Source organism: Geotrypetes seraphini, chromosome 15 (assembly GCF_902459505.1).
Source record: "Geotrypetes seraphini chromosome 15, aGeoSer1.1, whole genome shotgun sequence".
NCBI classification, from domain to species: Eukaryota; Metazoa; Chordata; class Amphibia; order Gymnophiona; family Dermophiidae; genus Geotrypetes; species Geotrypetes seraphini.
In genome coordinates this window covers 15,159,528-15,173,533 of record NC_047098.1, presented here as the reverse complement: position 1 = coordinate 15,173,533, position 14,006 = coordinate 15,159,528, and the positions used below count along the sequence as shown (strand labels likewise).

At 39.9% G+C, this 14,006-nt stretch overlaps 1 protein-coding gene across 8 annotated transcripts in view; it reads right to left on the bottom strand.

Moving 5' to 3' along the window:
- The window catches only part of CEP104 (centrosomal protein 104), a 79,006-nt gene that overhangs the window by 39,679 nt on the left and 25,321 nt on the right, over window positions 1-14,006 (bottom strand). For 7 of the 8 annotated variants that reach the window (XR_004537086.1, XM_033921823.1, XM_033921822.1 and 4 more), the window contains 4 exons: window positions 9,748-9,945; window positions 8,681-8,848; window positions 5,953-6,126; window positions 812-988 (listed from right to left, as the gene is read on the bottom strand). Coding sequence is in view for 7 of the 8 variants with exons in the window: in XM_033921823.1 (XP_033777714.1) it covers window positions 812-988; window positions 5,953-6,126; window positions 8,681-8,848; window positions 9,748-9,945 (717 nt within the window). In the remaining variant the exon portion in view is untranslated. The remainder of the gene's footprint in view (window positions 1-811; window positions 989-5,952; window positions 6,127-8,680; window positions 8,849-9,747; window positions 9,946-14,006) is intronic. The other variant, XM_033921828.1, reaches the window with a different exon arrangement.

Here is a 14,006-nt window from a genome sequence, read left to right as displayed (position 1 = left end):
CCTCTCTGCCTGGAGAGGCGATCTGCGCATGCACTTCTCTCCGCAAAGCAGGGGGGTTGGGTGGCTCATTTCCAAGCTGTTTGACCTCGGTCCTAGGGATGGAAACCCCCCCCCCCCCAAGCTGGGCTGCATCCCTGACCCATTCCTTGCTGTCTGTTTCACCTTAGAGCTACAATTTGAGACACACTCTCCTCTTTTACTCCCACAGCTCTTCATACTCACGCCTCTCTGCCGGCAGCGCTCGCTCTCCCCGTCCCCCTTAGTGCAGCCCCGTTTTAAACCCACGGGCTCGCACTGCGTGAAAGGGCGGCAGAGAGCAGGAGAGAATGGTTACCAGAGCAAAACTGCAGCGCAAAGCAAAGCGGGTTTAAAGAAAACTTCTACCAGCAACATCAGGAAGCAGCCATGAATATGCAGGACAGTAGAAAGGATGCGAGTTGACTGGTCCCCAGCAGTTTTTTTGATGGGCCAGCCCAGTCGATGTTCCTGTATGTTTTTAGTGAATCGCTTCCTGCCTACATGCGCTGATCGGATCGGGCGCGGATAGGATTGGGAGTAAGGTTAGTGAATCGGGTCGGGGTCGCAAAGTGATCGGGACACGATCGGTGTCTTTAATGAATCTAGCCCTTAATGCTATGATATCAGCTTTGAGCAAAGACACTATTTGGTGAAATCACATTCTAAATAAAAAATATTCACTACATAAATTTAAGTTTTGGGAAATAAGAGTACAAAAATTTTTTTTAAAAAAGAGAGATTTTAAAAGAATTTGTAAACAAAAAAAACAAACAAACCTTTAATGTGCTCTTACCCTCATGACATTATCGACAGTGAAGCCAGAGTTCACGGTCCCCAACTCCTTCACCATGTGTTCCACCAACTCCACTTGGCTCTGGGCCAGACGGGTTGGGCAAGTTTGTTTCAGTGGCTGAACCAAATAAGCTGGAATAACTTGCAATGATTTAACTTCCTTAAACAGGGCCATCTCCTGTAGGGAAGCACATCGTTAAAAGAAAAAATAATGGAAATGCACATGTTTAACATAGGACAAGTTAATTTAGCAGAGGTTGTTTCCCTACTTCACACCAACTTTTTAATACCTAAAAGCACTCTCAAATTCATTAATAGAGAAAAATATAGTTTTTTAAATTCTTTATCAGACACTTAAAAATAAATCTCAGTAACCAAACTACAAAAAGTATCTTTTTAAGGACTCGACTTCATTCATTACAAGTACTCTATATACTCAAATATAGGATGAGATTTTGGGGTAAAAAAATGGCCCAAAATGGGGGTCTCGTTCTATATTCGGGTCATCACCAAGTGACCACCCGACCTCCTCCCAGATTTATTGCAGGCCTCCAAAACAATCCAAGTGGGGCCTCCTTTCTTCTGCCAATAATGCCTCTCACTGTACAGCTTAGCATCTTTCTGGCTACAACTACTGCCTTGTCACACTTTTGTTGCCTTGAGATCCTCAGACTAGAGAATGACACGGGGACAAATTTTTCCCCGTCTCCACGGGAACTTATTTTCCCATCCCAGAGTTCTTTTCCTGTCCCTGCCCTATTCCTGCAAACTGTGTCCTCGACTGCACAAGCCTCAGACACTTTAAAATTATAAGTTATTGCAGAGCTTACGGGAATGGGGCAGGGACAAGGACGGGACGTGGAAATTGAGTTCCTGCGGAAACGGGGAAAAATTTGCCCTGGGTCATTCTCTACCTCAGATCTATCAACCCAAGGTCCCTCTCCATGTCTGTGTACATCAGCCTCACCTCCTAGTATATACAGCTCCCTAGGTTTTCTACTCTCCAAGTGATTCACTCTGTATTTCTTTGCATTAACTGCCAAACAGACCATTCTTCTAAACGTTTGCAGATCACTTTTTGCAGCACCACTCCTCAATTTTGGCTCTGGCGAGACCAACAGGAAAGCAGTGCTTTCTGCTCTGAACCTTGGACCACGGGATCAGCTCTGGTATAGTTGCCGTCAATCCCAAAACCTGAAGGTAGTCCCAAGCACTTTGGCTCGCTTTCAAAAGCAACAGCTAATCTAATCTACTCTACTTTAATTTTATTGAGGGCTCTTATAAACCACTTAATCCCAGAAAAAGGTTCCGAGCATGATACAATTAAGATACCAACATATTCATTGGGATTACTATTTAACAAAGTAACAGCAGTAAGAATATTCGGTAATAACGAACAATCTTCAAATATTTCTTAAAGAGATTATTAAATGTTTATAAAAGAAAGCATAAAAAGAAAGTTTCAAATAGAAAAGGAAAAGAGCTGTTCCTTATTTTTTTCAAAGTCCCTTTAGGTATGGAAACCATAGTAAATTACAGTCAGATAGTCAGAATGATCTGCTAGATTGTGTAATACAGTCAAACCTTGGTTTGCGAGCATAATTCGTTCCAGAAGCATGCATGTAATCCAAAGCATTCGTATATCAAAGCGAATTTCCCTCTAGGAAATAATGGAAACTCACGACGATTCGTTCCACAACCCAAAAACTTTAATACAAAATACTATATGTACTCGTATTGCAAGACCTTGCTCGTTTAGAACAGTCACTACGCTCCCGCAGCGTCAGAGAGAGAAGAACCATTGGCTCAGTTGTGATGATGTGACGTTTGTATACTGTATGTACTCGTATTGCAAGACCTTGCTCGTTTAGAACAGTCACTGCACTCCCGCAGCGCCAGAGAGAGAACCATTGGCTCAGTTGTGATGATGTGACGTGTGTATACTGTATGTACTTGTATTGCAAGACCTCGCTCATTTAGAACAGTCACTACGCTCCCACAGCGTCAGAGAGAGAAGAACCATTGGCTCAGTTGTGATGATGTGACGTGTGTATACTGTATGTACTTGTATTGCAAGACCTCGCTCATTTAGAACAGTCACTACGCTCCCACAGCGTCAGAGAGAGAAGAACCATTGGCTCAGTTGTGATGATGTGACGTGTGTATACTGTATGTACTCGTATTGCAAGACCTCGCTCATTTAGAACAGTCACTACGCTCCCGCAGCGTCAGAGAGAGAAGAACCATTGGCTCAGTTGTGATGATGTGACGTGTGTATACTGTATGTACTCGGATTGCAAGACCTCGCTCATTTAGAACAGTCACTACAATCCCGCAGCGTCAGAGGCGAGAAGAACCATTGGCTCAGTTGTGATGATGCGACGTGTTTTATTCTGTAAGTACTCGCATTGCAAAACTTTGCTTGCTTAGAACAGTCGCCACACTCTTGCAGCGTCAGAGAAGAACCATCGGTCCAGCTGTGATGTGTGTATACTGTATGTACTTATATTGCAAGACCTTGCTTGTATATAAGAACATAAGCAGTGCCTCTGCCGGGTCAGACCATAGGTCCATCCTGCCCAGCAGTCCGCTCCCGCGGTGGCCCAAACAGGTCACGACCTGTCTGAATCTCCAGAAGGGGCTCCCTTGCCACCTTGGTTTCTCATTGAAGTCCTATCTTCCCATCGAAGTCCTAACCCTCCGGTCTTGCACATGCACGACCTGGTTGGGTTTCTATACTTATTACCTGGTTAGCTTTCTATACTTGTGTTACATCCCAGCACCTCCCTCAGTATCCCACGATCCCTTTATCCCTCAGGAATCCATCCAATCCCTGTTTGAATCCCTGGACCGTACTCTGCCTGATCACTTCCTCCGGTAGCGCATATCAAGTTAAAATTTCATCAAATGTTTTGCTTGCCTTGCAAAAACACTTGCAAACCAAGTTTTAACTGTACTTATTAGTTCAACCAAATAAACAGAAGTTTGGCCGAAAAGGAGTATGAAATATTAAACTGGCCATTTTAAATCAAACATGAGCCTGACACGGAAGCCAATGAAGCTTAATTAGTAAAGGTGTTACTCTATCAAATTTCTTCATGCCAAGTCATTAGTAGTGGTATAGAAGCTTCCAACAAACAAACCATTTAAGCTGATAAGAACAGCCTGATCTGGTACTGTAATTTCTTTATTCATTCCTTTGTTAGAACACCTTCCCCCTTGAGGGTTCTGAATTGTGTTCCCAAGTGCTCAATTAGCTGGGAAGAAACAAGCTGGTTCTTGGAAACATTTGTGACCTAACCTAACTCCTGCAGAGCAGACCAACTTGTATGGTAATTTCCTTACTCTCCCTCAGTGACTTCACTATAATCAACTCAAGTATAGATGGACCACTCTCCTTGGCTGTAGAGCTGCTGCTGCCGCCACCACTTCTTTTTTGCCCCCCTTCTATCAAACTGCAGTAGAGCTTTTTATCGTAGGCCATCGGGGTAAATGCTCCAACTCTCATAGGAATTGAATGAGCGTTGGAACATTTACCTCAACGGTGCACGATAAAAAGCTCTACTGTGGTTTGATAAAAGGGGCCCTTTTTTAAAAAAAGATTGCTGTAGTACACTACTGCAGGAGCACCGAGTCCTTAGTTAACCAAGAAAGGAGAGGCTTTGGGTCCTCTGCTTTCAAAAACTTATCTAGACTAAGCAAAAGTATACCAAAATACGATTTAACCATTAAATGCATAAGAAAGATCTCCACCAGAAGTAGACTGAGGAAGGGGAAGGAAAAGGCCTGTACAGGTGCATACAGGTGAAGAGGTAAGACCTCCATGAAACTGGAGATGAAGATAGAGACCCCTGAGATCCCCAGATTAACAGAAATGGCAATACCATTACAGGCCTGAACAAGCTGTTATATCTCTCTGCTAACATAAGCAAGGCGAAACTCATCTTTCATAATAGGCATGCTGACCATGGAAAAACAAGAAATTTTGTTTGTGAAAAGGAAAATTACCGACATCAGAAGGAAATGACCTATAACCTAGGTTAAGTTGATTTACCAGAAATAAGATCAACCACAAGGATATGAAATTGACAAACTGTGTAAAATAAAGAGGAATAATATAAGCCCTTGTTCGGAAATTGGTGATTCTTGATATTAAAAGGACATATGTCGGGAAATTAGACAAGCCTTTTGGTAAACAGGACATCACGCTCAATATGACTCAGAAAAATATAAATGTTGACCAATCAATGAACTAATAAGAGAAATGACAATTATGAATAGCCAATAGAAATTAAGAACATAACATGTACTAATGTGGTCTCAAGTTGTTAAGAATGTATAAAAGGCCAGCTTGCTAGGGGACTAACCAGGACAGACACTAGTTATTTAGAAGGCTGGCATTCTGTATAGGCTCTCTCTGTTAAACCAATTGGCTGAGACTTATTCTGTAAGCTAACTATTATTGATTACTAATAAATATATACAATATACAGCTGCTAATTGGGTTGTCTTGAGGTCATTGATGGAGACTTTCGCAGCTGGTCAAAGACTAGTGCCCCAACTGAGACTGCTTTTCGGTTCAGCAGGAACTTGTCTAACCTTGTCTTGAATCCCTTGAGGGTGTTTTCCCCTATAATAGCCTCCGGAAGAGCGTTGCAGTTTTCCACCACTCTCTGGGTGAAGAAGAATTTCCTTACATTTGTATGGAATCTATCTCCTTTTAACTTTAGAGAGTGTCCTCTCGTTCTCTCTATCCCTTGGAGAAGGTGAACAACCTGTCTCTATCTACCAAGTCTATTCCCTTCATTATCTTGAATGTTTCAATCATATCCCCTCTCAGTCTCCTCTTTTCAAGGGAGAAGAGGCGTTTCTCTAATCTCTCACTGTACGGCAACTCTTCTAGCCCCTTAACCATTTTAGTCACTCTTCTCTGGACCCTTTCGAGTAGTACTGTGTCTTTCTTCATGTACCTTTTCACAGCACACAAATTCCACACCACCAAGAGTTTGTGTTGCATAACTTCTGATCTGTGTTTTTACCATTTTGATATTTAAAATGCTAGATTTCCTGGACCAGAGCTACAGCAGACTTTTATGAAAGAATGTGATTAGTTTTGAGAATGCATTGTAAAAACAAGAATACCTGAATGAAGTTTGAAGAAACCACTCGCAGGCGAGTAGCAGAGTCCCCAGTTCGAGAGACTAGGTTTGGAAGGGTCTTTTCCAAGCAGTGGGTTGTCTCTTGTTTGCCAAGTTTGTGTTTTGGAATATACTGGGTAACAATCATTTTTAACAGTTTCAAGGATGCATGAAACACCTGAGGTAAATGAGAATACAACTGGGTTTACAAATCAATGAGATGCCTAGACTATTAAATGAGATGACTGGGGGGGGGGGGGATTGCACAACTGAAGATTGACAGAGGCATGTGCATTGCTAATAACAGCAGGTATAGTTGATCTAAACTGGGGAGAATGGTTATGTAAACTAAGAGATGTGTCTATGTAAATTTTAAGGCTGCACATTAATCACCATTGAGTTAATTTATTAACCATGGTTAAAAAAAATTGCAATTAAATTTGATTGCTTTCAGTTCTTTTTACCAGCTTTTTCCCCTGCCCGAGGTCACTGTTGTTTCTCCTTCCTTCAGCTCGCATTTCGTCATGATAGGCCAGTCAAGCGGCCTCCTGATTGGCTCTTTCCCTGGGGAGCCAATGAGGAGTGCTGCAGCTGGGAGCTGCTAGATACCAGCCTTTCTCCAGCTGCGTGAGTGCCCGAGCAAGCTGACTGCCTGCCACCTGAACTGCATGGTGTCTAAGCTGGTATCACTTACCAACTTTGTTCTCCCCCCAAGGCTTGATATCTCCTTCGGGGGTCCCTCCCTTCACCATGCTGTCTGCCTACTCTGTGAGTCACAGACCATGACGGGCAGAACAGTCTGTGGAGTGGGGAGAAAGACAGATGCAGTCACATAGGCTGTAAATGTGAGATCTCTTTTCCTCCCATCCTCCTTCTTCTCCCCCCCAGACTGTGTGCTGCCTGCCATGCTCTGTGACTCACAAGATAGTCAGGCAGTACCTAGTGTGTTTGTGTGTGGTGGTGGTGGGAGGACAGGAAGAGAGATGCAGTCACTCACAGCCTGTGTTTGCATCTCTCTTCCCTCCTGTCCTCCTCCCCTCCTCTCTCTCTCTGTGCTACTGCCCTGAAAGTCACAGAGCATAGTAGGCAGGTAGCATATAGTGCAGTGGTCTTCATTAATTTTCAAGCTGAGGTCATTTTGGATTCTGAAGGAGAGCTGCCATATATTTTCCTATGCGGGGCCACGACACTGCTGAACAGTATGTGTCAGTGACTTCCATCCTTACCAGTAGGGTTATTATATTTGTGAAAACAAAACAAAACAAAAAAAGGACACATGACCCTGTCCACACTTCACCCACAGCCCCCCTTCCCATCCTTTGTACCCTTTTAGCACCTCTCTCTTCCTTCCTCCTCCTCAGTGAGTGCATCTCTCTCTCTCTCTCTCCTTCCAACCCTCCTCGCCTTTGGGTGCTTCTTTCTTTATCTCTCTCTCTCTCCTTCCAACCCCAAGCCCCCCCAGACGGGTGCCCCCCTCCTTCCAACTTCCTTGCCTGCTGTTTCCATTTCTCCTCTCAACATACAGCACTACCCTACTCCATGCTCTTTTCTCCAGCCTTCTCTCCTTTCCATGTTTCTCCATCCCTCCCCTCCATACTGTTTCTCCAGCCCTCTCCCTTCCCTCCATGCTGTTTCTCCAGCCCCCCTCCCCTCCCTCCTCCGATGCTGCTTCCCCTCATGACCTCTCTAGCTCCCGACTCTCCCACCTACCTCCTCCCTGGACCCAGCCGCTGTAATTTAATCTTCGGGCAGCCAGCAGCAGCAAAGAGGTAAACCTGCTGCTGCTGGCCTGCCCCGGAAGCTGCCTCTCTGCAGCAACTTCCTGTTCCCGCATAGGTGGGACGTGCAGAGAGCTGGCTTCCGGGGCAGGATTTAATTTGTTAAAATTATAAATAAATAATAATTATTATTAAAATAAATTCAGTTATTTCAGTTGCACAACACAGCTGATTGTGCAACCGCATTAGACAGATGGTTGTTGCATCTATGAAATATTGGTACTGTGCGACCCTGGTGGTTGTTGCAGGGACAAAAAATAGGAAGTTGCTTAAGCTGAGTAGTACTGCCAGTTGTTTCAACTACGGAAATGACCCAGTTGTAGCTACGCAAAACAGGTGACTGTTGCAACTACACAATAGAGGTGGTAGCAGGAGCCACACAGATACAGTAGCTGTGAAAATTATATGGAAGGGAAATAAGGTGGAGCATGTTACAACATTTTTAATTAGAGCTCATTGGTTGCAATTAAGGGTAAGACTCGAGTTTAAAGTTTTAATATTTGTTTCAAAATTCGATAAGGAATGGTACCCAATTATGTGTCAAAATTCTGTGGGTTATACACTCCGCGATGAAATTAAGGTCAGAATCTAAATTAGCTTGAATGGCCCAAATTTATCTGAGATCCATTTACAATCTACAAGGCATAAAACTATTATGGGCCAGGGTCCTTTTGTAGAACGCACCACCTAGGCAGCTTAGAATGATATCATCTTATTATTTAGACAACAATTGAAACATGGCTGTTCCAAAACTATTTGTGGTTAGATTAAATAATTGTGATTCACTATTATTGATGTTTGACTGGTAAATTGGAAGATATAGAATTGATTAGTTTTGTTGCTTATGATATTCTGCTCTTCTTATTTGATCCATTTTGAACTGAAAGGTAAAGCAGAATAGAAATGCGTAACACTGAGCTGTGTAGGATGATTTTCCTCTTTCTTTTCACTCACCGAGGACACGTTGTCTTTCATGGCTCTCTGGATAAGGAATATGGCTGCCCTGAGCATGCTCTTTAAGTCATCCTTTGAAGTACTATTTGGCATCTCCCACAGCTTTTTATATACTGCGAGCAGGGTATCTTCTCGGTAACACCAAGTCTTGGAATAAGCTCCTGCAACCTGATACAGACAGACACTGTAGTTGAGAAACTATTCTATATGGTCAAGTGTCTCTTTCACTGGTCATCAATAGGGTTAACTACTGTCAGTCTACGCAACTGTGCCACAGAAACATAAACAAATAATTTTGTTGAAAAACAGCTTGAAATTCCTCCAAGTGGTGGAGCAGTATGCTAAAAACTTCCCAAACAACAAAACAACCTGCCGTTGTTCCAAGCACAAACTCAGGTTTGAGGTCCCCAGCAGCAGAAAAATACATCTTGTAGTTGAACATACATTGCATCACTTTGATAGCTTTAGCTCTTGATGGATGAATGAATGAATGGTGTCAGAAACAGAAGCTACTGGCAACACATTTTTCACAAGCCCAACAAAATCACAATGTAGCCACAGTAAAGAAGAACTACAAATCAATGTTAATTTATTTTGGTGAAAAAAACAATTTTATAAAATTTATATGCCCAATCGTGCACAGATTACAATGTAAAATAATATTTATCAAATCCTCGGCATTTATAAAATGGAAAGCATAATTGCTTTACAAAAAGGTAATTATAATAAATTTATAAAGATCTGGGGGCGTTATCTAAATTATACGGAAGGTTTTAACATATAAATAAGAGTATTTATATTTATATATTTTTGATTAAATATGAATGGAATGGGTAGGTGGGAAGGGAATAAACTTATGTATCTGACTATATTAAGAAAATTCAAGTGATATATTTAATCTTAAATGTTTTATTCATTGTTCACTTAATGTAAGTTTTTAAAAAATGAATAAAGAATTAAAAAAAAAAAAATCCTCGGTGCAGAGGGCATGAGAAAATCCTTCAGATATGATTTTTAAATATAAAGCAGAGCAGAAATGTCAATATACCACTCTTTAAGATACTTACCATAGCTTCTCCAAACACTTCAATGGCAAAGCTGGCCTCCCTCAATGATTTCTCAGTTAATGGCTCTGGCTCGCCAGTGATGCCACTTCTTGGCGTGTCATCAATGCTCTCCTCCTCCGGCTCTGGGGAAGTGAACAACTCCCCTTGCTGCTTACGGAGAGCCGGGAGTGGCCGCTCATCATAGGGTAAAGCATCAACCTATCGGTGAACAAAATACCAAAAAAAATTCAAAACAGCTCCTCCTTTTAGCTCCCTTTCTGTATTAAGACGTTGGAAAGTACTGCAACAGCCTCAATGAGATTCAAGTGTTTTTATTTGCATCACATTAAGAAAAGGAGACATTAAACTTAACCTTGTTATCATGCCGCTGTATCGTGCAATGATGCGCCCACATCTTTAGTACTGTGTCCAGTACTGGTCGCCGTACCTCAAGAAGGACATGGCAGTACTTGAGGGAGTTCAGAGAAGAGCGACTAAACTGATAAAAGGTATGGAAAACTTTTCATACGCTGACAGGTTGGAAATGCTGGGGCTATCCTCTCTGGAAAAGCGGAGACTTAGAGGAAACATGATAGAAACCTTCAAAATCCTGAAGGGCATAGAAAAGGTAGACAGGGACAAATTCTTCAGGCTGTGGGGAGCCACAAGTACAAGGGGGCACTCGGAGAAATTGAAAGGGGACAGGTTTAGAACAAACGCTAGGAAGTTCTTTTTTATCCAGAGGGTGGTGGACACATGGAACACGCTTCCGGAGGTTGTGATAGGCCAGAGCACAGTACAGGGGTTCAAGGAAGGTTTAGATAGGTTCCTAAAGGATAAGGGGATTGAGGGGTACAGATAGAAGTAGAGGTAGGTTATAGGAATAGTCGGGGACCACTTCACAGGTCATAGGCTTGATGGGCCGCCGCGGGAGCGGATCGCTGGGCGCGATGGACCTCTGGTCTGACCCAGTGGAGGCAACTTCTTATGTTCTTGTTACTGTATTTCAGTTTTCTGTCATAAATCATTATGAGTCATGAGGCTGAAATGTTAAGACAAGATACATTTTGCATAGGCCAGCACACTACCTATGGCATCACACTTACATTTCTATGACAACATTTGCATGAGGGGGAGAAAGAGAATGAACACAATAGAAAAAAGAAGTTAAGAAGGTTAACTTTCAAAACCATTTCCACAAGGAAAGGAGCTGTCTGAAAATTGCTTAACCTCCTTATTTGTAAGGATTGCAACTAGGTGTATATATCTTGGATTTTCAAAGCTAGGGGCTCCTTTTACTAAGGTGCTACAGCCTACAAAAGAAAACAGCTTTTGGATTTAAGACCTAAACTGAGAGCAATGGGAGCAAGATATGGATTGATATACCCTGCTATTATGAGGGTAACTTATGAGAATAAAACTTATAATTTTGAAGAAGCAGGCAAATTACAGGAATTTCTAGATCAATATAATTTGCCTATGGTTTCATGAAAGTATTTAGAAAATGTAATAAATAATATACTTAGATTATTTTTGGTTTATATTTTTGAGTGAAAATTGAAAGATATTTTATAAAGAAGGAAAAAGTGGAAAAAAAAAAAGATAATAGAAAAGGAGAAAAATATTTTCTAGAAAATTGTTGCAGTTAGGTTTAAGGGGGATCAACATTTCAAACAAGATTTAAAGAATAGAAATGAAAAATTTTAAAGAGACAATAAGAAAAGAAGAAAAGAAGATTTTGACAAGGTAAGAAGAGGGATGGAGCATATAGGAAGTGAAGAAAATATGAGGAACAATTATAAGATTTGGATGGTTTCTTAATGTGAATTTATAATTTGCATTTGAGCGTGACTGAGATAATAATATGAGGACACATAAATGCTGCATTGGAGAAATGTGGGAACTTAGAATATAATAAGATGAAAAATACAAAAGACTATTGATGTAAAGAGAAGAAGATGTGAAGATGGACTGATGGAAATGACTTGAGCATTATTTAGATTTACAATTTGCATCTGAAATTGACTGAGATATAAGGATGATGTTGCAAAAATACTTTATTGGAGAAAGATGAAATAGCAATCTGCAAGAAGATGGAATAAGAGACTGAAACAGCAGGATGAAGATGTACAAGTGTTACAGTTGTGCAGAATGGAGAATAGACTGTAATAGATTGAAGATACAATGAAAATTAATGAGAGTTTTAAAAAATATGAGGTCTGCTTGGTTGAAATGTTTGATCCTTCTTTTGATGTAAGGTTAAAAAAAAAAAATGAATATTATAGGATGGAGTGATGTATGTTCCATTGAAGTTGTGAGAAACTTAGGTTAGACAAAAAAAAAAAAAAAATAAAATAAAATAATAATATTAATCTTGGGGGGGTATATATTGTAAGAAATGGTTTCCGAAATATTGGGTATATCCTTTTATAAATATATTAGAGGTATAGGATGGAAGAATGTTTGGAAATTTGAATGAGGGGGGAAGTATATAATAAAGAATTATAGTAAATATGGGTATTTAGGGTATTGAAGAATGGATTGACTGCAGGAGAATTTAGTGTTGGTTGTTTGAAAGATTAGAGAAAGAAAAATGAATATGTTATTGCCTGTGGGGAGTTTATTTTTTGCTCAGTAATATGTGCGTTTCGAAGTTTGCATTTATGTTAGGGGAGGGGAGGGTGGAGGATGGGAATGGGGGGGGATGGGGAAATAGGGGAGGGGGGGAGACTCATATATTGGTTTAAGGAAAAATAAAAAATGTATATTTTATGTTTGAGTGGATTATATATGTATTTTATATTTTATTTGTAAAATGGGTTTTAAAATTTTTTCTTTGAATGTAAATGGCCTTAATCACCCTATAAAAAGGAAAAAGGTATTGGAATATATTAAACAACAAAATATAGATATATGTTTCTTGCAAGAGACACATTTGTCTGGAACAGAGTCTATGAAGCTGACAGATAAGTGGATAAAACAATGTTTATTTGCACCAGCGGTAAAAAAGAAGGCAGGAGTTGCAATATTGATTAATAAAAAATGTCCAGCAACATTTAATATGGTTAAGGCAGATCCTCAAGGAAGGTGGTTACTTGTTGACATGAGCATGGGCAGTAATACAATGGCGTTACTAAATATATATGCACCTAATTCGAATCAAAGTGAATTCTTCAAATCTCTACAACAATTAGTTTTACCACTGGCTACTACTAATTTAGTGGTGGCTGGGGATTTCAATGCTGTTATAGATCCAATAATGGATAAAAAGCCTAGTAGAATAATGAAATCAATGGGATTAGATAATTTGGTACAAGTATGTAATTTAAAAGATATATGGCGTATTCTTAGGCGTATTCTTCATTTTAATGATCGGGAATTTACATTTTGTTCACATGTTCATCAATCGTTCTCAAGAATTGATTATATTTTTCTTTCAGGTCAGATGGTACAGCAAGTTATAAAAGCTGACATAGAACCAATAGTAATATCTGATCATGGTGGTATATGGATAGAAGTTAACTTAGTAGATCCAGATAATTCCAAACTTGTATGGAGGTTTGATAATACATTGCTTGCTGATTCTAAATTTTGCACAGAATTTCAAAATAAAATAAATGAATATTTTAGACTTAATGATTTAGAGGAAATTTCGATTGGAATTTTATGGGATGCTTTCAAAGCAACTATGAGAGGACAAATTATATCATATTCTGCATATAAAAAGAAACTGTTAAGAAAACAATATGTGAATTTGGAAAAAGAAATTAAGAATTTGGAATTAAAATTGGTTAATAAATGGGAACAGGAGACATTTCAAATATTGTTAAAAAAAATGTGAATATAATGAAATTTCCTCTGGGTTAGTAAGGAAAGATATTTTTGCTCAGCAGGTGGTGTATTATGGTAGTGCAAATAAGGCTGGAAGATTATTGGCAAATTATTGAAAAGCAAAGAAAAGGAAGGAGAAAATAAGCATAATTAAAGATGAGTTAGGAAATTCTCATTCTCAAATTGGAAATATATTAAAACAATTTTTAAAATATTATAAGTCATTGTATTCTTCGGAGTCTTATTTAAATAAAGAGAAAGATGGGATGGATTTTTTGAGTTTAGTTGAAGGTCCTAAGGTTCCTGATCATATAAAAAGAAGTTTAGATAAACCTATATCATTAAAAGAGTTACAAATGGCATTGAAATCCCTTAGAGTTGGGACCGCTCCAGGTGGAGATGGATTTACAGTAGAGTTTTATAAATAATTTCAAATTTCCCTATTACCG